Source organism: Pseudomicrostroma glucosiphilum (genome assembly GCF_003144135.1).
Source record: "Pseudomicrostroma glucosiphilum strain MCA 4718 unplaced genomic scaffold BCV69scaffold_16, whole genome shotgun sequence".
NCBI classification, from domain to species: domain Eukaryota; kingdom Fungi; phylum Basidiomycota; class Exobasidiomycetes; order Microstromatales; family Microstromataceae; genus Microstroma; species Microstroma glucosiphilum.
In genome coordinates this window covers 432,935-454,881 of record NW_020289928.1, presented here as the reverse complement: position 1 = coordinate 454,881, position 21,947 = coordinate 432,935, and the positions used below count along the sequence as shown (strand labels likewise).

Sequence of the window (21,947 nt, the reverse complement as noted above, 5' to 3'; positions counted from 1 at the left end):
GATGAGGTGGACATTGTCCGCCTGTGGCGCCCCGCCTGGCTCCGCCTTTGTACCCGCAATGCTTCAGCCGCCTCTCCTCCCAGTCTCCTGTACCCACGCACCACACAGCACGGCAGACTTGTATCGCACCGCTTCGCCTCCTCTTTCATCAATCACCTTCCGCCGAGGGCAGTACCGCCTTGATCTCTCTCCCCCTCTTCCTCATTCATCTACTCCGCTCCTGAGCTCTTCACTCCTTCCAGACTTGAAGACTGCAGGACGCTCACCCAACGACTTGCCCCTCACACATCATGGCTTCGTATTCGGGCCAGTACCAATATGACCAACGTCAACAGTATGCGTACGACTCGCAAGCCCCTCCTACCTACTATCCCGATGCGCAGCATCAGGCGGACGATTACGTCGAGAACGTCCGCGACTCTCGGAATGCTGAAGTGAGGAGGACATTCGGATATGCAACGAGTGGAGAGGCAGATGAGCAATACTGGCCCGAGGATCATCATCAACAACAGTCTACGAGCTATCAACGTGCTACTCCATCAGAACCCCATGCATACCCACAACGTCAGCATAGCACCGTCACACGACTCAGAGGAGCAGCCCCGCAAAGGCCTACCGACTCGCCCTCGGTATACACAGATCCATACGAGTGGCAGTCCCATGCTGGCTTCAACACCAACGCTACCAATACTCCCAACCCAAATCTGAGTGTCGTTGGCTACGACTATGCCCAGGATGGACAAGACGGGCGGGGCTTCCTTGGGTCGGATCCGTATGCCAGTCGTGGGCAGACACCGAAGGTCGGCGCAAACCTAAACAGAGCCGACACACTCCTGCCAGGAGACTCCATCTCGGCCTACAAGGTACCTGCACCCCACCCACGGAGTAGCCTAATGATGTCGGCTATTCCCAGTCAAGAGTCGGGAGCTGCAGCCAGCTACAGAGATTCCATCTCTCAACGAGGGTCGTACTCGCAGCAGGGCGTGGGATACGCTCTCCCTTCCCAACAGGCTCACGGAGATGATACACTGTATGAAGAAGAAGGGGAGGAGGGCTACCGTACCTATCGAGCTGTAGGTTCAACCAGCCATTCTCGGTACGACTCGACTGCGTCCGGCTTCGACAATCAGAGTCCAACCAAGTCGACAACTGCTCTTGCCCATCCACCCTATCCCATGGCGTACGCTGATGACGAGTACGACCAGAATCGGCAGCTGACAAACGAGCCAGATTACTACAATGCGGGTCCGGATGCGTACGGCTACGACTACTCTGGCAAGCCCTCAGATGGTTACTACCATCACGGTGATGGGCCGCCTGCAACACCCGGTCTCTTCTCCAATCATCTTGCCGCTGCTTCTGCTGACCCTTCGCTTAGCAAATCTTCTGCCATGATCGACAGAAGTGCTTTCGAGGAAGAAGAGGCAAATACAAAGAAGGGTCTGCTAGGCTTCAAGCAAGACTCGCTGCAGAGTCAGATTGACAAGCGCAGGAGAGGGATCGGCCGACAGCGCTGGCCAATCTTCACCTGGGTCCTCTCCCTCGCCCTAGTAGGAGTCTTCGTAGCCGAGCTGATCAAGGCCAATGCCCTGACAGGTCAGGCAATCCAGACTCATCCCTCGATCAACCCCATGATCGGTCCTTCCTCCCAGTTCCTCATCTATTTCGGTGCACGCTTCGTACCCTGCATGAGAGACATCCCTGCCGTGCCCACTAGCACAGAGCTTGCTTGTCTCAACGCCAGTACCCTCTCCACCATCACGACCTCGCAAGAGTGCCCTATTTGGGAGATTTGCGGCCTTGACTCCGCCACATCCTACGGGCAACTGTGGCGCTTCGTCACCCCCATCTTTCTGCACGCAGGAATCGTACACATCCTCTTCAATATGGTCGTCCTTCTTACGCTCTGCGCGCAGATCGAGAAGCTCATCGGTACTCCCTTCTATCTCCTCCTGTTCATCGCAGGCGGCATCGGTGGCAACCTCCTGGGAGCTAATTTCGGCATGGCGGCTACGCCTTCGGTAGGCGCCAGCGGGAGCATCTACACCTGCATCGCGATTGAGCTCATCGACCTCGTGTACAACTGGTCGCACGAAGCCAAACCCAAGACACGACTCTGCGTGAGCATCATCTTTACCCTCGTTGGACTCGCACTAGGCCTCCTGCCCGGGCTGGACAACTTTGCCCACATCGGAGGAATGGCCGTCGGCCTGCTCGGCGGGCTCCTCGTCTGTCCCTCCATCCACACCACGAAGCGACACCGCGTGCTCACATGGGTCTTCCGCCTGATAGGCCTCGCCCTCCTCGTGGCCTACTTTGTCGCCCTCGCACTCAACTTTATGAATGCAGAGGACCCAGCCACTGCTTGTACTTGGTGCAGGTACCTTAGCTGCTTGCCTACCTTTTCACAGTGCAAGAACAATGGACTGACGACGACGACGACGACGAGCTCTAGCTCCAGCTCGAGAAGAGAGCTGTGGACGCTGTAGATTGATGGGTGAGACCAAGCAGAAGAATGGGCACACGTCGCTGGACCGACTCGCAGGGAGACTTCGTGTTGGGGGTGGCTGTCACATCCTAGGTCCCATCCATCCTACGTCCCATCTATGTGCCCCTTTGGTACTCTCAGTTCCCTCCTTCCCGTGTACATTCCCCCATACCCCTCCATGGACAATTCTTCCGATCTCAATCCCCTCGCCCTTCTTTGTCCTAATAATACCTACGACTTTCCTTCCCCTGACTTCAGCGGTTCGCATCACCAGTTGCATCGACTGTAATTAGCTTTTCGAATGGGGCCTCTCATTCTCTACTTCCAGCCGGTCTTTACGCGATTGATGCTTCTTGTCTGTTCGTGAGTGAAGGTATCTCATGTAGCTTCCCTCTATTGAATGGTTGGGAAAGGAGCGTACATCGCCTTGGGCTCGGTCTCTGACTCTCACATTCGCAGATGGTGATAGCGATGGTAATGCTGATGTGTGGTTATTCCTCTTGTCTCCCTCTACGACTCGTCCATGCTGCCTTCTTCTCCCTTCTCCAGCTTCTCCCGCGCCCAGACGGCGAATCCATCGATGAGACTCGGCCAGGCAGCTGTATTCAGGCGAGAGCACAAAGGTAAAGGTCAGCAGGAGGTCCGGATGCTGGACGAGTAGCAGTCAATTTCGCCCGATGCCCTGCTGTGCTAGTGGCTCACCATCAAAGTCGTGCGTCTTGAACTCCGGGTCGATGTCGGCTGTAAAGTCCAAGAACTGACCGACATGCAAGAGAACCAGGAGGCAAGTCAGTCTTCCATTCCCACCTTTGCCCAACCATCGCTCCCAGAATCATCTCTCCTACTCACAAGAGACCAAGTATCCTTGCTGACTGCCTTTCCCGCCGTCTTCTCCTCCAGATACTCCTTCCATAGCTCGAGCTGTCTTGGTGTGAAGTTTCCGCCTTGGGTCTCAAAAGTAGGTGCGTGGGGTATGAGGAGATCCCAAAAGGCTAGAGCCGAGTCCAGGGCTAGGGGCCAAAGGTGAGCCAGGAGAGAGAGTGGATCAGCGACAAGCCGCTCTTGTCCGGGATTGCTCCCTGCACCTTTTACTCACGCAGACTCTTCTGTCCTTCTGGTCTTGCAAAGGTATAAGTGTACTCGTACACCCTCTTGAACAATCCGCCCTTTCCTGCTCCAGGTGCCTTCGCCAGGTCTCCCTTGACCGGCGCATCCTTGCTCAGCTCCTCTCTCAGACTAGGCAACCTGGCCTTCATCCCTTCTATGGTATCGCACTCCCCCTCTGCTCCAGCAGCCAACACTCTCCACCCATCTACGAATGCCGTCTTGTTGAACTTGCCCATGGTAGGGGACGAGAGGTAAAAGGAGAGGGGCAGGAGTGCCACATCTTCCGGAGACACTCCCAGCTCCTCACAGTACTCCATGGTACCATCAATGTTCATCTCCTGTCCTCCAGGCACCTCTTGATCTGCAAATCGATCAAAGATTGCTCCCAGCTTGTCCCTGGCTTCCTTTTCCCTCTTGGCAGAAGTGGATCCCTTGGCCGTGCCGCCAGAGGAAGAGGCGGCAGCGTTGCTGATTGCCGTTGCGTCATTGTAGAATGCGTCTACGGCAGCTTCTATGCGCCAATTGGACGACTTGAGGAGACGTGTGCCGTCGGCAGCAGAGGCATTTGTGAGGGAGCGGAACTGCTTGAGAAGATTTGCCTGGGTCGCCTTGGACGTCTGTGGGGGTGAGGGTTGCGAAAGGTGGAGAGAGAGGGTGAGGAGTGTCAGTCTAGGCAGCCAAGGCAAAGTGTATGCCTCTTCTGCTCACCATGACTGTGCTGCGGAGGGAGGGTGTGCGAGGACGAGTAGGGCGAGGTGAGGATGATGGTAGTCAGCAGTGGTACTTTGAGGCGCGTGTGTGACTGAGTGTCTGCTTCTGCGCGCCTGGCTGTGGTGTGCGCCTGGTGTGCCTTTGTGCGTGCGCCGGGTTGCGCTTGGGCCACCCGCACGGCTGCATCGAGGGCAACGTCGAGCGAATGGATGCGTAGCAGATTACCGATCATCATCCGCAAAAAGGAGCCGATAGGCAAGACTTGTCCTTGCTCACGTCGGTACCATCGCCCCCTCGATACCATTGCTCCTCACCATTCTCTTCCATACCACCCCTACGCTACAAACATGCCTGGCTGCTTCTCCGTCTTCAAGTCCATTCCCACTTCCGGCGAGAGGCCACTTGCTCTCTCCCGCCAGCCCACAGCCGCATCCTCCAAGTCGACACTCGTAGACGATGGCAGCAGCTCCTTTAATGAGAAATTGTGTCCAAATGACAAGCCCAGCGCACATCCTCCCCGCTCTCTCCTCAAGCCAACGCCCACGGGCGATCGCCTGACTGCTTTGCGAGCCCTGATGTCCGCTGCCGACTTAGACCTCTACCTCGTCCCCTCCGACGACGCCCATGCCTCCGAGTACACTGCTCCTCGCGACCAGCTGCGTGGCTTCATCTCCGGCTTCACTGGCTCTGCAGGGTTCGCAATTGTAGCAAAAGAGGGCTTCGCAGGCTTGTGGACCGACTCGAGGTACTTTGTACAGGCGGAGCAGCAGCTCGATGCAGAGCACTGGACACTCTTCAAGTTGGGACTGCCCGAGGTGCCAGGGTGGGAACAGTGGTTGACGAGCGAGTCTTTTGAGGTCTTGGGCAAAAAGAAGCTCACCTTTGGTGTGGACGCTCGATTGATCTCTCAGGGGACAGTCAAAAGTCTATTGGAAAAGGGCAACGTAGGAAGCTACAAGCTCGAGGGAGTCTTTGACGAGGACTCCCTCGTAGCCAAGGTCTGGAGTGATCCTCATCTGCCCTTTCACCAGTCCTATCCACCCGCACTCGACACGCCCGTACACCAGCATCCCCTCGAATTTGCAGGTGAAGAAGCTCAGAGTAAGCTAGGAAAGATCGTACAGTGGCTCAATGGCGCCGACATGGCTGATCTAGTCGGAGAGAAGTCAAAGAGCCAACTCCTGAGCAAGAAGTATGGACCCAAGCGAGGAGAACACTACGTTGTCAATGCACTCGATGAGGTGGCATGGACCTTGAACCTACGAGGGCTCTCGATCCCCTACAATCGTAAGTAGGACAGAACGTAGCTTTCCCTGCATTGCATAACGCTGATTATGCATGTTTTTCTCTGTCTCACAGCCGTCTTCCCGGCTTACTTGGTCATCTCAGTACCTTCTGATGAGTCCAGGACCTCTGCAAAGACTGCATACTCTGCCCAGCTCTTCGTCCCTCCGCAGCTCCTCTCACACAACGTCGATGCAGGCACCTACTCCTACGTGACTTCAACGCTCAACGTAGCTGTCCTCGACTATGCCGACATCTGGTCCGCTTTGAAGGAGCTGCCGGGCAAAGGCAAGGTGATTCTGGGGGACAAGGCCTCTTACGCCCTCGTCTCCTCTGTAGGCTCCGAGCGAGCCTCCTTGCAACCCAACGGCGGCTTGCCCATTGCCCTGCTGAAAGCACGAAAGAACGCCGTCGAGCTAGAGGGTATGCGCAAAGCCTACCTACGGGACGGTATCGCCTGGGCAAAATGGGCTGCCTGGCTAGAAGAGACGGTCCAACGGCGCGGTAGTAGTAGTATCAATGAGTGGGACGCCGCTGTGCGCTTCCAGCAGATCCGCTCTGGCATGCACAACTACGCCGGCTTTGACGCTTACGAGTCCATCTCTGCCTCTGGTGGCAATGCAGCACTCCCGCACTATGAGACGCCGGAGGAAGGTAGCAAGGTAATCGATCGCGTCACGCCTTATCTCAACGACTCGGGCGCCCAGTACTTCGATGGTACCATTGACTGTACCCGGACGGTACATTTTGGGAAGCCCACAAAGGAGCAGAAGCATGCTTATACGAGGGTGCTGCAGGGTCATATTGCCATCGATTCAGCGAGTGAGTAATGAGGAAGAACGGGGCGCTTCAGAAGAGCGAGTTAGGGCTACATTGCTGACCGCTGCTGCTGCTCCCTCCTACACACCATTGGTGCCAGTCTTCCCCGAGGGCACGAGTGGAGCTGCTCTCGACACGTTAGCTCGGATCAATCTCTGGAAAGACAAGCTCAACTACCTCCACGGTGAGTATTCCGCCCCCACCATCCCGTATCAATACATTTCACTCACATTCTCCCCACCCCGTTCCAGGCACCGGCCACGGCATCGGCTCCTTCGGGTACGTACACGAGGGCCCCTCCAACTTCTGGTTTGGTATAAGCGCGGGCGCAACAGGCGCCTCGTACATCCCTCTCCAGCCAGGGTTTACGCTGAGCAACGAACCTGGCTTCTACAAGCCCAACAAGCACAGCGGTATTGAGGATGGTGGGTTTGGGCTGAGAATCGAGAGCATCGTGGCCGTCAAGGCGCTGCAGCCCGATGTAAATGGGGGAAAGTGGCTGGGATTCGAGAGATTGACAAGAGTGCCGAGTGAGTAGAGCGCGTCTACCTGCACGAGCATGAGCGTGTAGAGACCCAAGGCACTTATCACTGACACTTCCACTATTCTCCCTCCCACACGCTTCTCAACAGTCGCTACTAACCTCGTAGACTTCTCTCTTCTCACGCCCACCGAGAAGAAGTGGTTGAAGGACCACAATGAGCAGATCAAGAAGGAGGTGGGGCCATTCCTTCGAGGCGACAAGCGTGCAAAAAAGTGGTTGGACAAGCAGTAGGTCGGGGTGGATTGCGAAGTGTGCGAGTGCTGTCGAAGGTGAAGGTAGTCAAGCGGGCGGGCGGAAGGAGTTGGTGAAGATTTCGAATACCAGTTCAGTCACCGAGCTATTGCTGCTTCAAGGCCCTTTCGTGTTATCTCTATTTGGATGACTGAAGAGCTCTACGCATCCACGCCATTACTCTATCCTCCGGTCCGCCCCACCCAACAACCTTCTCCCCCACTCCCTCGTCGCTCCCTCCATCTCCCGTCTAAAGACCCCACTGAGCACCTCAACCCCAATCTTTATCCCCTGCGAAACCTTTTCGCTCTCCACTTTTCCCCTACCCGCATCGAGAAGGGAGAGGACCACCCGTCCGTCCCTTGGGCTGATGGCTAGTGTGAGGTACGGAAGGTCCTGCGTCTCGCTGAGTGTGGGATCGATGAGGAAGGTGCCGACTGCTGCTCCTCCTCCTCCTCCGGCAGCTGTCACGCTCGGTGGTGATCTCGGATGGAACGCGATGCACGTCGCAAGACAATAGTCGAGTGTTGCCAATCCTGCACTTTGGAGTGCTAGAGAAGCAGTATTGAGCAAAGTGGCAAGGATGGACCCGTCTGAGGAGGCGATTTGGAGAGAGAGGTGAAGGACGGATGTGCGTGGGTAGAGGTGAAGGGAGATCATGGGGGCGAGGGTGCGTTGCACGAGGAGAGCGAGCTCGACGTTACGGCTGGCGTGGAGATGTCAGCACAGTAGTCAGCATCAGGACGGTTGTACTACGGTGGGCTTTTCCCTTCCTCCTTGCTCGCCCCGCCTGTTCAAACTCACCGGTCACCCCTACCCCCCGCTCTCCTCTCCGCACCAACACTACTCCAATTCTCCGCCAGAACTTCGACGTCCAGCGCAGCTCCCTCTGGTCCCACTCCCATTTGTCCGATACCGCCACTGCCGCCGGAGCGATTGCCAGAGAGTTGAGCATCGCGGGGACCAAAGACGCTACAGGTCACATCGTTTAGCCCCTGCACAAGGCGGACACAGCCGTCTGCCTTGTCTGACGAAGAGGCAGGGCCGGCAAAAGCGCTCGCTGAAGAAGAAGAAGAAGCGGAGGATGTAGAGGGTCCGGCAGTAGCATTGCTGCCTCGAAGCTCATCGGGCGCAAAGTGGATCTCGAGAGAGCGGAACTCGTAAGGCCGGCGGCCGTCCATCCGCAGAAGGGAGGGTGTGAGGAGCTCCGGGCGAGACATGCTGAGCAGGCGGGGCGCTAGTATCGGAGTAGTGAGCTCTTCTTCTGAAATCTATGATCCACTGATCGAACGCAACAAGGGAATCGGGGGACGATTGGGAGGCGGCGAGGGAAGGCGGGCCGAGGTGAGGAGGTCGTTCGGTATGCAGGAAGGAAGATCTCAACTTTTGAGCGTCCTTTCCGGAAGCGAGGAGTCGGAACGGAACTCAGACGCCCCTCCACTCTACACTCGAAAATCAGCAATACGGAGATGAATCAGGAGCTCTTGCTTGCTAGAGCATCGGAACATTGGGAAAGCAGCTATATACAGTGTGCAAAAGCCAGGAAAAGACTACGAAGTCAGCAGAGGCTCACTTCTCCCCACCAATCGGAGTCTGGTGGCCCACGGCGGTGCTCGCGCCGTCAATGTCCTCGTGGTCGATGCTGTCTTGACGGTGAGGCTTTGCCTCTGCGTTGTAGCGATGGGCCTCAGCAGCAGCAAGTATCAAGACTGAGAGTGTAGCAGCAGTACTAATGATGTAGAAAGCGAATGTGGCTTGGACTTCCGGTGCGGTCAGGTGTTGCCAAGTGATAAAGTAGACCCACGCAGCGATGCCACAGCCGAGGAGCACGGCGAGGGCAATAGCGGCCGAGGAGAGCAGCAAGATTGCCGTTGCTTTCCTCGGAACCATCCAGATGTATGCCACATTCACAAGCAGACGTGCGACAAGTACGACCACGCAGGCTGCAAAAGTGCCAAGCCACAGGCCGAGCTCGAAGAGATTCTCCCAAGAGGGGTAGTACAGTCCTTCCTCCTGCGCATTGTAGGTGTAGCCTTCACTCCAGCTTCCATCTCGCCGCTCGGGAGCTTGCGTGGCAGCTGCCACCGGCACCGTGGACGTCGCTGATGATTGCGGTGCTGAAGTCGGCGGCGGGTTGACAGTGCTTGGAGCAAGGGAATAGTCGAGGGCATGGGACCGTTCGTATTCTCCTGGTGCCCACATCTTGAGAGTGCTCGCAGAGACCTGAGCGAGGGAGTAAATATCTCCGTATCCGGCGGTGCCAAAAACTCCCGGATACATCGTCTGTGTTGCAGTGGTGGTGATAGTACCCGAAGTACTACCAAGGAAACTTTGACGGGTATTTCGAATGTAAGCCGTAGTGGACGAATTGTCACTCAGTACCTGCCTCGTAACAGCGGTATAGGAGATCACTGGCGAGTAAATGGCAGTCGCTCCTGTGTAGGTAATTGTCACTGTTGCGATTTGAGTGCCAAGGTCGAGTCCATATCTAGCTCTGTCCCCGCCGCTCGCAAAAGGTCCCTGCGAAGACAGATCCACAAACGTGTGAGCGTCGTTGAGCGCATATAGCGCCCACGAGAGTAGTGAGACTGTGACTATGAGAATTGGCATCTCTACTGCCAAAGCCGTTTTGAACCATCGCTGATTGACCATTGAAGGGAAGAAGTAGGTGGGGAAGGATAAGAGATGGATTCTCGCGGGGGAGGGGCTTCCCTTGGCGGCTGAAGCAGCAAGTATCTTAAGCTCTCTGAGTGGCAAGGATGGCCCGTCCGGTACAACCTCTGTCGCTCTTCCCAATGTTCACCTGGAGAGGTAGAAGTATCTCCCTCTCGACTTGTGTCTTCGCCTAAAGTGAGTGTCGTCAGGGTGCTGCAGATGTCCGACGCGCCTCGCTTGCAAAGCAGCGGAAGCGGGATGCCAAGACTCGCCGGGTAAGGCGGTGCGGTGCGCTCGAGTAGACTAAAATCCTATCGAAGGCTCTGTTGAGCAAGATTGCCGACGGTCCCGGACAAGGGAAGCTGCAGCCAGACAATCGATTGCATCATCGCCACAATCCCGCCCCTACTCTGCACCACCAGAGGCCACTTCGGTAGCTTCGACTCCTAGAGCCATGCTGCACGTCTTTGCGTTGTATTATCACTCTTTGCCACCATTGTTTCCTCGGCCACACACGCCCTCACCTCCCAGTCCTTGCGCTCTTGTCTGAGCGACCGCCTCGTTGCACAAACGACATTGCTAGCTGGAGCACGCAAACTCACAACGTCAGACATGGGTGTGACAATTTCATGAATGTAAAAGCAGACAGCAGCCTACAAGGGTGAAGAAGCATTACTTCTCATACGCGGGCGGAGGTTGATGATCAGACGCTGTGTTCGCGCTGTCCACTTCCCCTCTGTCGACTTGCTCTCCTGTCATCTCCTGCAAAACAATGGTCTCCTTAGGCTTGAACCTTGCTTCCCTCTTGTAGCGCTGCAGTTCGAACGCTCCTGCTACCAGGACTGGCACAGTCGCAATCGTGCTGATGATATAGAATATGAAAGTAGCAAGCACCTCTGGAGCTCGGAGGTGTTGGATGAGGACAAAGTAGGACCATGCAGAGATGCCGCAGGCGCTGAGGACAAGGAATGCAATGGCAGCTGTGCAGAGCAGGAGCACGGCGGTCGGCTTTCTCGGAGTCATGCATACATACGCAACATTTACAATGAGGCGCAGCACGATGACGGCCAAGCAAGCTGCGAAAGCTCCCAGCCACAACGGAAGAAAGTACTCGTTATCTGCGTCATCGTTGTACAGGCCGTCTTGCATTGCATGGTAGGTATATCCCTCGCTCCAGCTTCCATCTCGCCGTTCGGGAGCCGGAGTGGCACTTGCCGTCGGGACTGACGTCGTTGTCGTCCTCGAAGACTGGGTCACTGAAGCCGGTGGTGTTCCCACAGTGCTCGGCAGGAGACCGGCAGAAGAAAGGTATGCGTCATATTCTCCTGATGACCATACCTTCAGGCTGCTGGGATTGACGTGAGCCTGAGAATAGATGTCCCCGTAAGGGGCAGTCCCTCCGTATGCGGGCCATAGTGTCGAGGTCTGTGTAGCCGTGATTGTGCCAGAGGTGGTGCCGAGGAACATTTGGCTGGTTTGTCTGATAACAACGGTAGTGGATGTGTTTTGATAGTATACGGACCTTGTGCGGGTAGCATATACGATGACGGGCGAGTACAGATAGGTCAAATCTGTGAAAGTTGTGGTCAGCGTGACAATCTGAGTGCCCAGATCCAGCCCATACTTGGCTTGGTGCTTGTTGGGATAAGGATTACTGATGCTGACCATGCCGATGAAGGTGGCGGCGTCGTTTAGTGCGTAAAGCGCCCACGATAGTAGAGCAAGAGTCACGATGAGCACAGGCACCTCCGCTACTAGTGCCGTCTTGAGCCATCTTTGATTGATCATCGCCAAGGCGATCAAAGGTCAAAACAGCGTGCGATAGGAAGGACTACTTGGGCGTATCTGTTTGTATCACAGGCGCGTGGAGATTGACTTCTCCGGGGCGATGTGGGGTAAATGCCAAGCATCGATACCTTTATAGCTGCCTACCTGTCTCTGTCTGCTGCGTGCATCTCACTGTTCCCCTGCCCCGCGCCAAGCATCGACAATCTCCCCTCTCGACTTTCACCTCGTGCTGAGCTCCAACTCTCGTCCGTCCCACGCACCGCAGGTCCGACGCACCTCGCTTACTTGTACGACTACTAGAACTTCGACTGCCGCCGGACCGCGCCTTTGCCTCTTTCAATCTCCTCTGCTCCTCTGCAGGCGTTTCTATTATCAGCCATCAGCACTGTTCTCCTCTTTCTTTGGCCGATGGTGAAAGCACTGCGCTCGCTATACTCCTCTGCTCTCAAAGGTGTCAAGGACTATCTCCCTCTAAGCCCTCTCGGGTCGCACTGCGCAACACCTAAAGGGCCCCTTGGTGGACGTCCCGAGTGGGTGCAGACGCGGGAAGCGGGGGGCGGGGATTGCCAAGAGTTGCGCGAGACAGCAAGCGATGCGTTCACCTGACCCTCCGCCTATCGCGGACTCTGCTGCGAAGCGACTTTGCCGACGCTTGCGAGATAAGACCGGATAATCCCTGGCATCAAGCCGCCGTGTTCCCCGGTCCCGCGCTGCAAAAGACGCAATGGGTACTTCGATGACATTGAAAGAGGCAGAACGCAGCAACGGAAAGCAATGATACAGGTAGCGGAGATAGGGAGGGGCACAGGAGAAAGACAACAGAGAAGGACAAGCGACGGACATCGTTCAGGCTCAGAGCACCTCATAGGTTGTCCACATCGATCCTAGGGTGGACCATGAGCACAGCCTGGCCAGGCGTCCTCGTAGCAGCCGTAGTGCCAGTGGCATCCGCCGTACTTCCCCGTTCATCAGCAGCAAGCTCACTCTCAGCCTGCATCTCACTAGACTGCCCTTGTTGAGTCTCCTCTGCTGCTTCCTCCTCAGGATCCTCCCTCATCTCCAGTAGATACGAGTCCTTGATGAGCTTGCTCAACACCTTGTTCACCAGCTCCTTCTCAGCCTCGAGCTGCTCCAGGGACTCAATGTCCTCTTCGCGCTGTTCAAGGTACCATTGCACCAGCTCAGCCCTCGGCACTCCTTTGAGAGTCGAACGCTCAATCGACGAGACTCGCAAGAGAAGGAGATTGAGCAACTCCATGTATCGATCGTAGGTGATCCTCACCCTAGCACGCGAAGACGACGCGGGAGCAGGCGTTGAAGAAGTGGCAGGTGCAGCCGTCGCCGAACGCGCACGAGACACAGAGGGAGAGCCTCGGGCGTCGGCATCGTCTTCAGCATCCTCATCCATCTGGCTGTCGTCCATTCGGAGAGAGGATGAGGATGGGTCTGCAGGCTGCTGAACGGATGGCCTACCAGCAATCTCCTCCTCCTCGTCTTCGATGTCGATGTCGTCCTTCTCGACGTGGATGATCGACTGCCTGAGCAAGGCGTAAGCTTCTCTGACAAAGGCAGGCGTGATGTCGCTCCTGCAGTTTGCCCTCGCAATAGCCTCACTGAGACGGATCATCGACTCGAGCTGCCTGACAGTAATGCGGTAAGAATTCTTACCAGCACCAGCGTCATCTTGTCTGAGCAAGCGGTACTTCTCAACCAGTACATCGCTGGCCTCTGGTGTGAGCTTGGGCTGGAAGGTTCTAGCGTACCTGATGTAGCGCTGAATGGCCTCGGTCGAGAATTCGGGCGAGATTGCTTGCTCTCTGAAACGATGCACATTGACAATGTGCTTAGCGATGTTCATATCCACAGCCTCGTTACACTCGTCCAGTACGACGAAGAAGAGATCGAAACGAGACATGATCGGCGCCGACATGGCCACATTGGCCCTGAGGGTTTGCTTGCGGTTGTAGCGTCCTCCCACAGGATTGGCAGCGGCGAGGATAGATGTACGAGCATTGAGCGTAGCCTGCAGGCCGGCCTTGGCAATGGAGATTGTCTGCTGTTCCATCGCTTCGTGGATGGCAACCTGGTCGGAGACGTCCATCTTGTCGAACTCATCGATGGCGCAGATGCCGTTGTCTGCAAGCATCAGGGCACCAGCTTCAATGGTGAAGTCACCGGTTTCCTCGTCTCTCACGACGGCAGCTGTAAGACCAGCAGCCGAAGAGGCCTTGCCCGATGTGTAGACGGAGCGAGGAAGGAAGCCACAGACATACTTCAGGAACTGAGACTTGCTCGTAGAGGGATCGCCGACAATGCAGATGTTGAGATCTCCTCGAAGGTGAATCCCTTCTTGCGTCTGCTTGTGAACACCACCCATAAGCTGAAGGAGGATACCCTTCTTGACGATGTCGTGGCCATACACAGTCGGTGCAATGCTGTGGACCAGTCTCCCGTAGATGTCGTCGCTGACGACCATTGCCTCGAGCTCATCTCTCTCTTCGGCTGTCAAAGAGTCCAGAAGAGTATGAGGGTCGAGGTCTTCCTCTACAGTGTCACCACCTCGGACATCGGTGTTGTAGCGAGAGTCCATGGACCTAGCATGGCAAGCCAAGAAGGCAGTCTTGTAGGTAAGGTCTCGAGCACCGAGGGTTCTCAGTCCCGTCACTCCTGCGCCTTCCGCAGGACGACCACCGCCGCTCTCTCGCTGGATTTGAGCATTGACACCAGGCACGCCCAGCTGAGAGACATCGGGAACAACGATGAAAGCGCCAGTGAAGACGCACTTGTCTCCTGCCTTGGCCTTTTCCACGATCTCGCCTCGCAAGATGACATCGAGACTAGATGGGGGAAAGAAGAGTCCCAACGATCAGCGCCTCGAATCGCTCGTCGTCCACAGTGCCCCGATTGCTATGCTCCGTCTACTCACCTCCTAGGCATAGACCCAGTCGGGATCTCATTGGCATTCTCTTGAATCCTGACCTTCTGCCAATCGCTGAAGCGACTCTGCTCGACATTGAGTCTCCAGTCTCTCCTGTTCTGGCATCTCGGAGTCTGGCACATGGCCGGCTCAGTGTATTTGAATTGCTGTTCCACATCTCGAATGACAGTCTTGCATTCTCCACAAGTGAAGGCTCCGTAGAGCAGCTCGGGGCGTACCTCTGAGGTTCGAGTGACTGTGCCTGAGATGGACACCAGTCGGCCAACCTTGTCTGTGCGAAGGTCTCGGATACCAGAGACGAGATTGAGGTTGAAGAAGGAGAGGGAGAAGTCTCGGGGCACCAGACCTGACGAGGCAGTAGATGCTACGTGCGCATTCAGGTATAGATAGCCTGGGATGAGGGTGCTGACCAAGTCTACCAAAGCTCGGCGTAGATATGGCAAGAAGCTGAGAGGGAGAGGGTGTGAGCAGCAGTCTCAGTATCACTGTGAGCATCGTCCTCCCATCTGACGTTGAAGCGACTTACCGGTAGTATTGTTCGCTGATGGCTCGTGCAAGTACCTCCTCGTGACGCAGGACATGAGTGAAGTCGACATACAATGTCGTCTGCCCATAGTCTCGTAGTCCATAGATGTGCTCGATGTATTTTGGGTCACCCTGAGCAGAGCCATCTCCATCAGGGTCGGGCCCATCGACGAAGCTATCAGATCAGGCAAAGTAGGAGAATGAGTATGGTGTAAAGATTTTGTGCTCAACTATCGGCCCTCTCTTGACGACTTACCTTTGCAAGAACTCCCTGAATCCCTCTCTGACCCTCTCTCCAGTCTCATCAATTACAGGCTCAATCTCCTCCTGGTTGCGCAGATTCCTGGGTCTGCCCTTAGCGCGCGGTGTAGCATCCATGTCCATATCCGTAGCGTCACCCAGTCGACGACCCTCGCCCTCTTCCTCGGTGCGGCTATTCTCATACCCGCCTGCTGAGGATGTGGGTGCTGCTGGAGTAGGGGCGTTGAAGGCTAGTGGGTCAAATGCGCGCGAGCCATTGGCGGCGGCGGCGATGTGGTTGGTGGGGGAGGACTCCCGGTCCATGGTGGGCCGCTGAGTGTTGTTTGCCGGTGTACGAGGATGACGGACTGTTTAATGTGGTTCAAGAACGAGATTGGGCAACTCAAGAAGTGATGCAGGACGATGAAAGGTGGGTCTATGGTATGCTGAGGGAATGAGGAAGGAAGACGTCTCAACACCGCTTCCCCCCTTCGCCCGTCTAATTGACGAGACGAGACACGCCTCTCTACGCGTTCGCGTGTGCTTTCAGAGTCCGCTTGACCACCTCTTTGCAGAGACCGCGACCGCGCCCGCCCTGCTTCCGTTCCTACTTTGGGCAATCTGAACACACACACACACACAGGTACAGACCTGCATACACGCGCCTTGCATTGCAAAGCTCGGTACGGCGAAGGCTCCATTTGCAACTCGTCTGCGCCAGGGGAGTCGAGCATACTGAACACTAATATTCACTCTGCGTCGGGGATGTGCTTCATAAGAGGATCTTCATTGATTATACGCCACCTTGAAAGCACGCAAGGGTGGCAAAGCAGAACGTCGAGACGAGAAGAGACAGGCCGAGGGTGTGCCGTCTGCGACAGTGTTGTATACATTGACTGGGAGCAAAGAAACGAGTGGGTAAGGGACACGGAATGGTTTTGACACGACTGATCTAAAGGTCGGCATCGTCCTCGTCGGGAAGAGGGGCAGCAGCAGCCTGGGAAGGAGGAAGGAAGAGAGACACAGAGGATGCAGGAAGTCAGTATGGATCTTCTCGGCTTGAACCGACAACACCGTTGCAAGGCTGCTGCCCTTGTGCACAAGCGCATCGCTTCCACTGCTACTCACAGCCTCCAGCTCCTTGTTGTACTGCTCCATCAGGTTGGCGTCCACGCTGACCTCGGGAGGGGCCAGAGCGGGGGCAGCAACGAACTCCAGGGAAGGGTTGCCGACGAGCTTTCGTGCAAGCCACAGGAAGGGCTTCTCGAAGTTGTAGTTGGACTTGGCAGAGAGCTCGAAGTATTGCAGGTTCTTCTTGCGGTGGAAGGTGACGGCTCCGGTCTTGACTTTGCGTTCCTGCGAGGCATGAGGTGGGGGAGGATGGTCAGCGTTCTGTAAAGACTGTACTCACTACCGAGCTTCCACTGCTCGAACTGCGAAGAGGTATTCTGCCCGTCTCTCTGCCCGTATGCTCGTCTACTCACCCTAACGTCGACCTTGTTTCCACACAGCACAATGGGGATGCTCTCACAGACCCTCTCCAGATCCCTGTGCCAGTTGGGCACATTCTTGTAGGTGATACGGGCAGTGACATCAAACATGATGATACCACACTGTCCACCAATGTAGTAACCGTCTCGCAGACCACCGAACTTCTCCTGTCCAGCAGTGTCCCACACGCTGAAGACGATCTTGCCGAAGTTGGTGTGGAACTCGAGCGGGTGGACTTCCACACCGAGGGTGGCTGAGAAGTGGCGGAATAGAGTGACAGACAATGTCAGTAAAAATGATGAGAGCGGCATTCAGAACAGAACCGTATTCTGCCTGCATCGCCATCTCATGGTGCTCACCAATGTACTTCTTCTCGAACTCTCCGGTCATGTGGCGCTATGAGGAGCAAGGGGTAGGAAGAGGTATCAGCAGCTAAATCCTTGAGGCCTGACCTGGGAGCTAGCTCGGGTTCTACTCACCTTGACGAAGGTGGTCTTTCCTGTTCCTCCATCTCCGACTATATATGCGAGGCAAAATAGTGTGGGCGGTCAGTAGACTGTCCAAATTCAGCGTCAGAGTAGATCTTCTTGCGTCTTGGCGTTCCTTTCCGAATGGCAACCCCTCAGGCAGCGATTCCCGGTAGGTTGTTGGCTAGTACTGCCTTGTCCCACCAAGCCATACCACGATGCCTGATTGACAGTCATCCCAACGAGAGCGTGAAGCTTGTGGCGTAGCATAGACGCTCAAAAGCACCTCCAGCTGCCCTCCCACCTGTCTCTCCCTTTGCCCCTCTCTATCCTTGAGCTCTGCATATCCGCGTGATACCTACCGAGCACGAGCTTGAAAGTGGGGATCTCAGTGGCCATTGTTGCAAAGTGTGACGAGTGGCTTAGTGCGGTGTGGTAAGGGGGGAAAAGGTGACGATTGAGGGATGGTGATGCTTCGACTGAGAAGATCGGGTTGCGTTGAGGCTGGAGCTGGCTGGGCTGCTTCTGCCTGGAAAAGGCAGGCGGGCGAGGCAGAGTGTGGTGTTTCTTTCGTTCGCCTCGTCGGCGCGCGCTGCTGGCCTCTGCCTCTGGCGGGGCGGAGATTGAACCCGAGTCGTCCGTCCGTTGAGAATTTTGGGCGAGACAGAGAGGGGAAGCGGATACCAAAGGAAGGAAGGAAGCACCGGTGCATAGATCCAGCCATTGTATCCTCGATCCGCGGGCCTGCCTCAAGTCCTCTAGCATCTCACACGTCATGGCCAAAGCTTCTTCGTCCAGCTTGGAGCCACCTTCAAAGCGCAAGCGCTCTTCCGGCTCCCATGACTCCTCCCGCGAACGCAAGGAGAGGAGAGGCAGCACGAGCAGCAGAGGCAGCGAGAGCGAAGCAGACTCGATAGCCTCCTCTTCGTCCACTGCATCCTCGTCCAAGAAGAGGAAGAGCAAGTCGTCTTCATCGAAAGAAGGCAAGGCCGTAGACTCGAGAGCTCCGTACCTTTCCCAAGTCCCCCTCTCCTCAGCATTTGAACTGCAGTACCCCGTCCTCACTCTCTCCATCCCCCCCGTGCACGCTTCCCAACCCATGGTGGCCCTCGTGGAGCTCTTCGACTCCCTCGTGATGCGCTTCGTGCCGCCCCTGAACGGCATCCTCATCAGCCACGGTACAGCTTGTTTCATGATAGATGAAGCCGAGGCAGAGAAGAATGCACAGGGACCCCCGGTGGATGGTCAGTGGGCTGGAGTGGGACCAAGCGCCCTCGTTGGCGCTGATGCTGCATTCGCTACGTCGAGGGTGGCAGTGGAGTGCTGTGTATGGCGGCCAAAGGTCGGCATGAAGGTTGGTGAGTAGGCTCGAAAGTGGAAGATACATTGTAGGTGGGTGCTCTGTACTAATCGCTACTACCTCGCTCGGCCATTTGCCCACTCTGCAGAAGGAACAATCACCCTCTCCACCCCCTCGCACGTCTCCCTCCTAGTCTACGCAACCTTCAACGCCTCGATTTCCTCAGACCACATGACAGACTACGAGTTCATCGAGTCTTCCTCTCCTCGTCCAGGGGAAGCAGGCCAGACAGAAAGCGAGGCAGGGGCGGGGGAAGAGGAGGAATATGGCTACTGGCGTCACAAGGTCACACGAGAGCGTCTAGGCGCTTCCACTGGTGGCAGGGTGCAATTCGCAATCGTCTCCCTCACGATCTCCCCTCCTTCACTCTCCCTGTCTGGTTCTCTACTAGACAGACCCTTCGAGGTTGCCCCGCCCAGATCGGTTGGGCTCTCTGCCGGTGCAGGCGGGTGGACACCGAGTAATGCTGCCGCCAAGGGGATGCAGAAGGAGGATAGGGAGGCAATCAAGAAGGCCACAAGGCGCGTCAGGTGGGAAGAAGACGACGAGGAGAGTGACGATGATGATGCTACTGGGCTGTCGAGTGGGGCAGGACCAGAGGTTAAGCCGGGGAAGCACGTCAAGTTTTGAGGGGTGCAGTCGCGGGGCAGTAGCTGTTGTACAATGTCAATCGAAATCAATCTCAGGTACAGGGCAGCACTGGTGATTCTGACTTGCTCTCTATCGCCAGAACAAAACTACCGTGGCCAGTGTCAAGCCCTATACCTCATCAAAGCGGTCACTTGGTGCCGGTGCACCGTTTGGGTTCACATCACATCAATGGAGCGGAAGGAGACGAGCAATGCCTTTTGTTGAACAAGAAGGAGAGATGATGATCATACAATGGTGAGGGACAAGGGTAGGTGGGTAAGGAAGGGTGAGAGGGGGTAGTAGTGGCCTAGCCAGAGGTTGATGAGCGCTCGTAACCCATCGAATGCCCTCCGTGCAGCCTGCCGCTTCCCTTCCACCAGCGAGAAATATCACAGCGACGACATCATCCACCTAAGCGATACGTCAAGTGATGACCAAGCTGTTTCTATTCCACTAGAACTAGGGCGAGACCGCTTAGAACTTTCCGAACTGCTTGGCGGCCTTCTCGGCACGCTTGTTCTTTGTCACCTTGAGGACCTGGAATCGGATGGTCTTCGACAGAGGACGGCATTGGCCTGCAAGAGGGGAGGATAGGGAGGTACGTTGCGTCAGTATTGACTTCTCCAACGATTCGTAATGATGTGACTGTTTTGATGTTTGTCGCCAATGAAGACTCTTGCTACCCCACGGTACCCCCGGCTAGCACCTTCTGTCTTGTGTCAAAGATCATGACTTCTACCCCCGAGTTGAGAATGCCATTCTCGTCGGCTTTCCCAGAAAGCACGACACTCTCGGTCTGTACCGATGCTTTTCTCCGAGTCCCTCCTGTATGTGGGTCACCGATCCCATCGGCCCGTCTTAGACCCATCCGATTTGTCTTGCTCTCATCCTCCATTGCTGCACTCTGGCTCAGATACTCACCAACAGTGACCTCGTCACCGACCTCTACACGGAAAGCAGGGGAGCAGTGGGCAACCAGGTTCTTGTGCCTCTTCTCGTAACGGTTGTACTTTGGCACGTAGTGCAGGTACTCTCGTCGCAGCACCACGGTACGGGTCATCTTGGTGGAGATGACACGGCCGGCCAAGATACGTCCACGGATGGCAACATTGCCGGTCCAGGGGCACTTCTTGTCTGTGAAGCGCCGAGGAGAAGAGGTGGGAGGGTAAATGATGTAAAGGTGAGCAGACGTTCTCACCTCCAAAGGCCTACTGCAGGTGCCCCCCCTCAAATTCATCTCTCTGTCCCGACAACTTTCGTGACCAACTTGTCCTTCCCTCCCCGCTATACCGCTGATCGTTCCTTCTGTTCTCCCTCTTGACCTGTACTCACCAATGTACTCTCCGTTGATGGCAGCGGTGGGGGTCTTGAAACCCAGACCGATGTCCTTGTACCACCTCCTCTCACGGGTGACCTTTCGGAGTGCCTTTGGGTTGAGGAAGATCTGCTGCTTCTGGAAAGCCTTCTCGGGCTGGGTGTTGAGGACGGTGGACATGATGGGCGAAGTTGTGGTGAAGGGAAGATGAGGATGTAGACTTGACTTGGGTGGAAGGTGGAAGGTGAGGCCCGCCGCGAGGATTCCTCAAATCGTCGGCCTGGGATTTCTGGGCTGGGCGGACGCAGGCAGGCGGGCGGGCGGGCGAGGCAGGGCGGGCAGGCGCCAGGCCAACTCGCAGCCTCACGCGGGCAGAGGCAGCTGCAGCCACGCCGCACGGAAAACCGCAGTGCGCGGTCCTCTTCCCTCGCGGGCGGGCGAGCGGGGCAGCCACACGCAGACACCCACCCACCCACGCACACACACGCGGGCAGAGCAGGGCGAGGAAGCAGGGCCAAGCAGCAGCAGCCCTGGCTCAAATTCACGAACTTCGAGACTTCCTTCCGACTGTGCTTCCCACACATACCATCACTACCCATTCTACACTTGCTGAGGCGCTAACGTCCCATTCATACACTAAGCGTCCGACGAAGCTCATCACCCATCACACATATCAAAAATGTCAGACACTGAAGACATCCCCCAGCAGGAGGTCGGTGAGGAGGAGGTCCCCGCCGAGGCAGAGGCACCCGCAGCCCCCGCCAAGGGAGCCATGACCATCGAGGAGGCTCTCCAGGAGGTCCTCAAGAAGTCCCTCATCCACGACGGTCTCGCCCGAGGTCTCCGTGAGTGCTCCAAGGCCCTCGACCGACGACAGGCCCACCTCTGTGTCCTCGTAGAGACCTGCTCCGAGCAGGAGTACATCAAGCTCATCGAGGCCCTCTGCAACGAGCACAAGATTGACCTCCTCAAGGTATCTGACCCCAAGACCCTGGGCACCTGGGCCGGTCTCTGCAAGATCGACCGAGAGGGTAACCCAAGGAAGGTCGTTGGATGCTCTTGCGTCGTCGTCCGCGACTACGGAGAGGAGTCCGAGGGTCTCAACGTCCTCCTCGAGTACTTCAAGTCCCGCTAAGCGGCTAGACGATCTCTCGGGCACGCTGTAGAGTTGCGACGCGGGTCCCATTTACTTGGCCCACCTGCTAGCATGATCAAGACGAGGAGAGCGAAGCAGAGGTTGCTACGATGTTGCCCTTGTGCGCAAAGTGGTGAGTAGTTTGTCCCTGTTATACTCAATCGAGAGGCAGGCAAGCTCGGCAGGAGCTCGGTTCGGCTTTCTGCGTCGCCAATGTGA

General features: G+C 56.3%; 11 protein-coding genes across 11 annotated transcripts; 4 read left to right on the top strand and 7 right to left on the bottom strand.

Moving 5' to 3' along the window:
* Nucleotides 1-569: 569 nt before the first annotated feature.
* BCV69DRAFT_234127 (rhomboid-domain-containing protein) lies at nucleotides 570-2,459 on the top strand (the record flags this gene model as incomplete). The annotated part of the gene is made up of 3 exons (XM_025489876.1): nucleotides 570-1,030; nucleotides 1,088-1,245; nucleotides 1,420-2,459. Coding segments are annotated over 3 exons (1,659 nt in total), but the record flags the coding sequence as incomplete, so codon positions are not given.
* Nucleotides 2,460-2,529: 70 nt separating this feature from the next.
* Nucleotides 2,530-4,593, bottom strand: BCV69DRAFT_304777 (DUF298-domain-containing protein; the record flags this gene model as incomplete). Its single annotated transcript, XM_025494659.1, has 5 exons — nucleotides 2,530-3,087; nucleotides 3,191-3,245; nucleotides 3,338-3,498; nucleotides 3,585-4,212; nucleotides 4,591-4,593. The coding sequence occupies 5 exons, from the start codon at nucleotides 4,591-4,593 to the stop codon at nucleotides 2,999-3,001; spliced, it is 936 nt and encodes a 311-aa protein (XP_025345696.1). The 3' UTR covers nucleotides 2,530-2,998.
* BCV69DRAFT_295356 (Creatinase/aminopeptidase) lies at nucleotides 4,532-7,333 on the top strand. Its single transcript, XM_025493903.1, has 5 exons — nucleotides 4,532-5,593; nucleotides 5,666-6,412; nucleotides 6,510-6,593; nucleotides 6,661-6,939; nucleotides 7,042-7,333. Exons 1-5 carry the CDS (start codon nucleotides 4,654-4,656, stop codon nucleotides 7,182-7,184), a joined length of 2,193 nt encoding a protein of 730 aa, XP_025345695.1. The 5' UTR covers nucleotides 4,532-4,653; the 3' UTR covers nucleotides 7,185-7,333.
* On the bottom strand, nucleotides 7,110-8,536 carry BCV69DRAFT_263538 (hypothetical protein). The gene is made up of 2 exons (XM_025490736.1): nucleotides 7,989-8,536; nucleotides 7,110-7,890 (listed from the first exon to the last, which is right to left on the bottom strand). The coding sequence occupies exons 1-2, from the start codon at nucleotides 8,402-8,404 to the stop codon at nucleotides 7,362-7,364; spliced, it is 945 nt and encodes a 314-aa protein (XP_025345694.1). The 5' UTR covers nucleotides 8,405-8,536; the 3' UTR covers nucleotides 7,110-7,361.
* A 110-nt stretch (nucleotides 8,537-8,646) lies between these two features.
* Nucleotides 8,647-10,106, bottom strand: BCV69DRAFT_285155 (hypothetical protein). The gene has a single exon (XM_025493300.1). It carries the CDS (start codon nucleotides 9,834-9,836, stop codon nucleotides 8,754-8,756), a length of 1,083 nt encoding a protein of 360 aa, XP_025345693.1. The 5' UTR covers nucleotides 9,837-10,106; the 3' UTR covers nucleotides 8,647-8,753.
* Nucleotides 10,107-10,436: 330 nt separating this feature from the next.
* Nucleotides 10,437-12,026, bottom strand: BCV69DRAFT_285154 (hypothetical protein). Its single transcript, XM_025493299.1, has one exon. The coding sequence runs from the start codon at nucleotides 11,625-11,627 to the stop codon at nucleotides 10,512-10,514; it is 1,116 nt and encodes a 371-aa protein (XP_025345692.1). The 5' UTR covers nucleotides 11,628-12,026; the 3' UTR covers nucleotides 10,437-10,511.
* Nucleotides 12,027-12,346: 320 nt separating this feature from the next.
* Nucleotides 12,347-15,787, bottom strand: BCV69DRAFT_273972 (putative MCM6-involved in replication). The gene is made up of 4 exons (XM_025491024.1): nucleotides 15,347-15,787; nucleotides 15,092-15,265; nucleotides 14,554-15,012; nucleotides 12,347-14,464 (listed from the first exon to the last, which is right to left on the bottom strand). Exons 1-4 carry the CDS (start codon nucleotides 15,652-15,654, stop codon nucleotides 12,490-12,492), a joined length of 2,916 nt encoding a protein of 971 aa, XP_025345691.1. The 5' UTR covers nucleotides 15,655-15,787; the 3' UTR covers nucleotides 12,347-12,489.
* Nucleotides 15,788-16,282: 495 nt separating this feature from the next.
* On the bottom strand, nucleotides 16,283-17,738 carry BCV69DRAFT_291314 (ras-domain-containing protein; the record flags this gene model as incomplete). Its single annotated transcript, XM_025493746.1, has 6 exons — nucleotides 17,651-17,738; nucleotides 17,301-17,338; nucleotides 17,181-17,217; nucleotides 16,815-17,074; nucleotides 16,459-16,686; nucleotides 16,283-16,327 (listed from the first exon to the last, which is right to left on the bottom strand). Exons 1-6 carry the CDS (start codon nucleotides 17,685-17,687, stop codon nucleotides 16,283-16,285), a joined length of 645 nt encoding a protein of 214 aa, XP_025345690.1. The 5' UTR covers nucleotides 17,688-17,738.
* A 325-nt stretch (nucleotides 17,739-18,063) lies between these two features.
* Nucleotides 18,064-19,278, top strand: BCV69DRAFT_301322 (hypothetical protein; the record flags this gene model as incomplete). Its single annotated transcript, XM_025494548.1, has 2 exons — nucleotides 18,064-18,646; nucleotides 18,737-19,278. The coding sequence occupies 2 exons, from the start codon at nucleotides 18,064-18,066 to the stop codon at nucleotides 19,276-19,278; spliced, it is 1,125 nt and encodes a 374-aa protein (XP_025345689.1).
* Nucleotides 19,279-19,473: 195 nt separating this feature from the next.
* BCV69DRAFT_263527 (putative RPS11B-ribosomal protein S11B) lies at nucleotides 19,474-20,773 on the bottom strand (the record flags this gene model as incomplete). The annotated part of the gene is made up of 3 exons (XM_025490735.1): nucleotides 19,474-19,853; nucleotides 20,200-20,412; nucleotides 20,611-20,773. 3 exons carry the CDS (start codon nucleotides 20,771-20,773, stop codon nucleotides 19,753-19,755), a joined length of 477 nt encoding a protein of 158 aa, XP_025345688.1. The 3' UTR covers nucleotides 19,474-19,752.
* Nucleotides 20,774-21,272: 499 nt separating this feature from the next.
* Nucleotides 21,273-21,728, top strand: BCV69DRAFT_252694 (putative 40S ribosomal protein S12; the record flags this gene model as incomplete). Its single annotated transcript, XM_025490483.1, has 1 exon — nucleotides 21,273-21,728. The coding sequence occupies one exon, from the start codon at nucleotides 21,273-21,275 to the stop codon at nucleotides 21,726-21,728; it is 456 nt and encodes a 151-aa protein (XP_025345687.1).
* Between the last annotated feature and the right edge of the window lie 219 nt (nucleotides 21,729-21,947).

Coding starts and splice junctions, on each gene's coding strand:
- BCV69DRAFT_295356 (XM_025493903.1), top strand. CDS start 4,654: ATGCCTGGCTGCTTCTCCGTCTTCAAGTCCATTCCCACTTCCGGCGAG. Junction 5,594..5,665: donor GCTCTCGATCCCCTACAATC/GTAAGTAGGACA, acceptor TCTGTCTCACAG/CCGTCTTCCCGGCTTACTTG. Junction 6,413..6,509: donor TATTGCCATCGATTCAGCGA/GTGAGTAATGAG, acceptor CATTGGTGCCAG/TCTTCCCCGAGGGCACGAGT.
- BCV69DRAFT_263538 (XM_025490736.1), bottom strand. CDS start 8,404: ATGTCTCGCCCGGAGCTCCTCACACCCTCCCTTCTGCGGATGGACGGC. Junction 7,891..7,988: donor GCGGGGGGTAGGGGTGACCG/GTGAGTTTGAAC, acceptor TCTCCACGCCAG/CCGTAACGTCGAGCTCGCTC.
- BCV69DRAFT_285155 (XM_025493300.1), bottom strand. CDS start 9,836: ATGGTCAATCAGCGATGGTTCAAAACGGCTTTGGCAGTAGAGATGCCA.
- BCV69DRAFT_285154 (XM_025493299.1), bottom strand. CDS start 11,627: ATGATCAATCAAAGATGGCTCAAGACGGCACTAGTAGCGGAGGTGCCT.
- BCV69DRAFT_273972 (XM_025491024.1), bottom strand. CDS start 15,654: ATGGACCGGGAGTCCTCCCCCACCAACCACATCGCCGCCGCCGCCAAT. Junction 15,266..15,346: donor TTCAGGGAGTTCTTGCAAAG/GTAAGTCGTCAA, acceptor CTGATCTGATAG/CTTCGTCGATGGGCCCGACC. Junction 14,465..14,553: donor ACTGGGTCTATGCCTAGGAG/GTGAGTAGACGG, acceptor TCCCCCATCTAG/TCTCGATGTCATCTTGCGAG.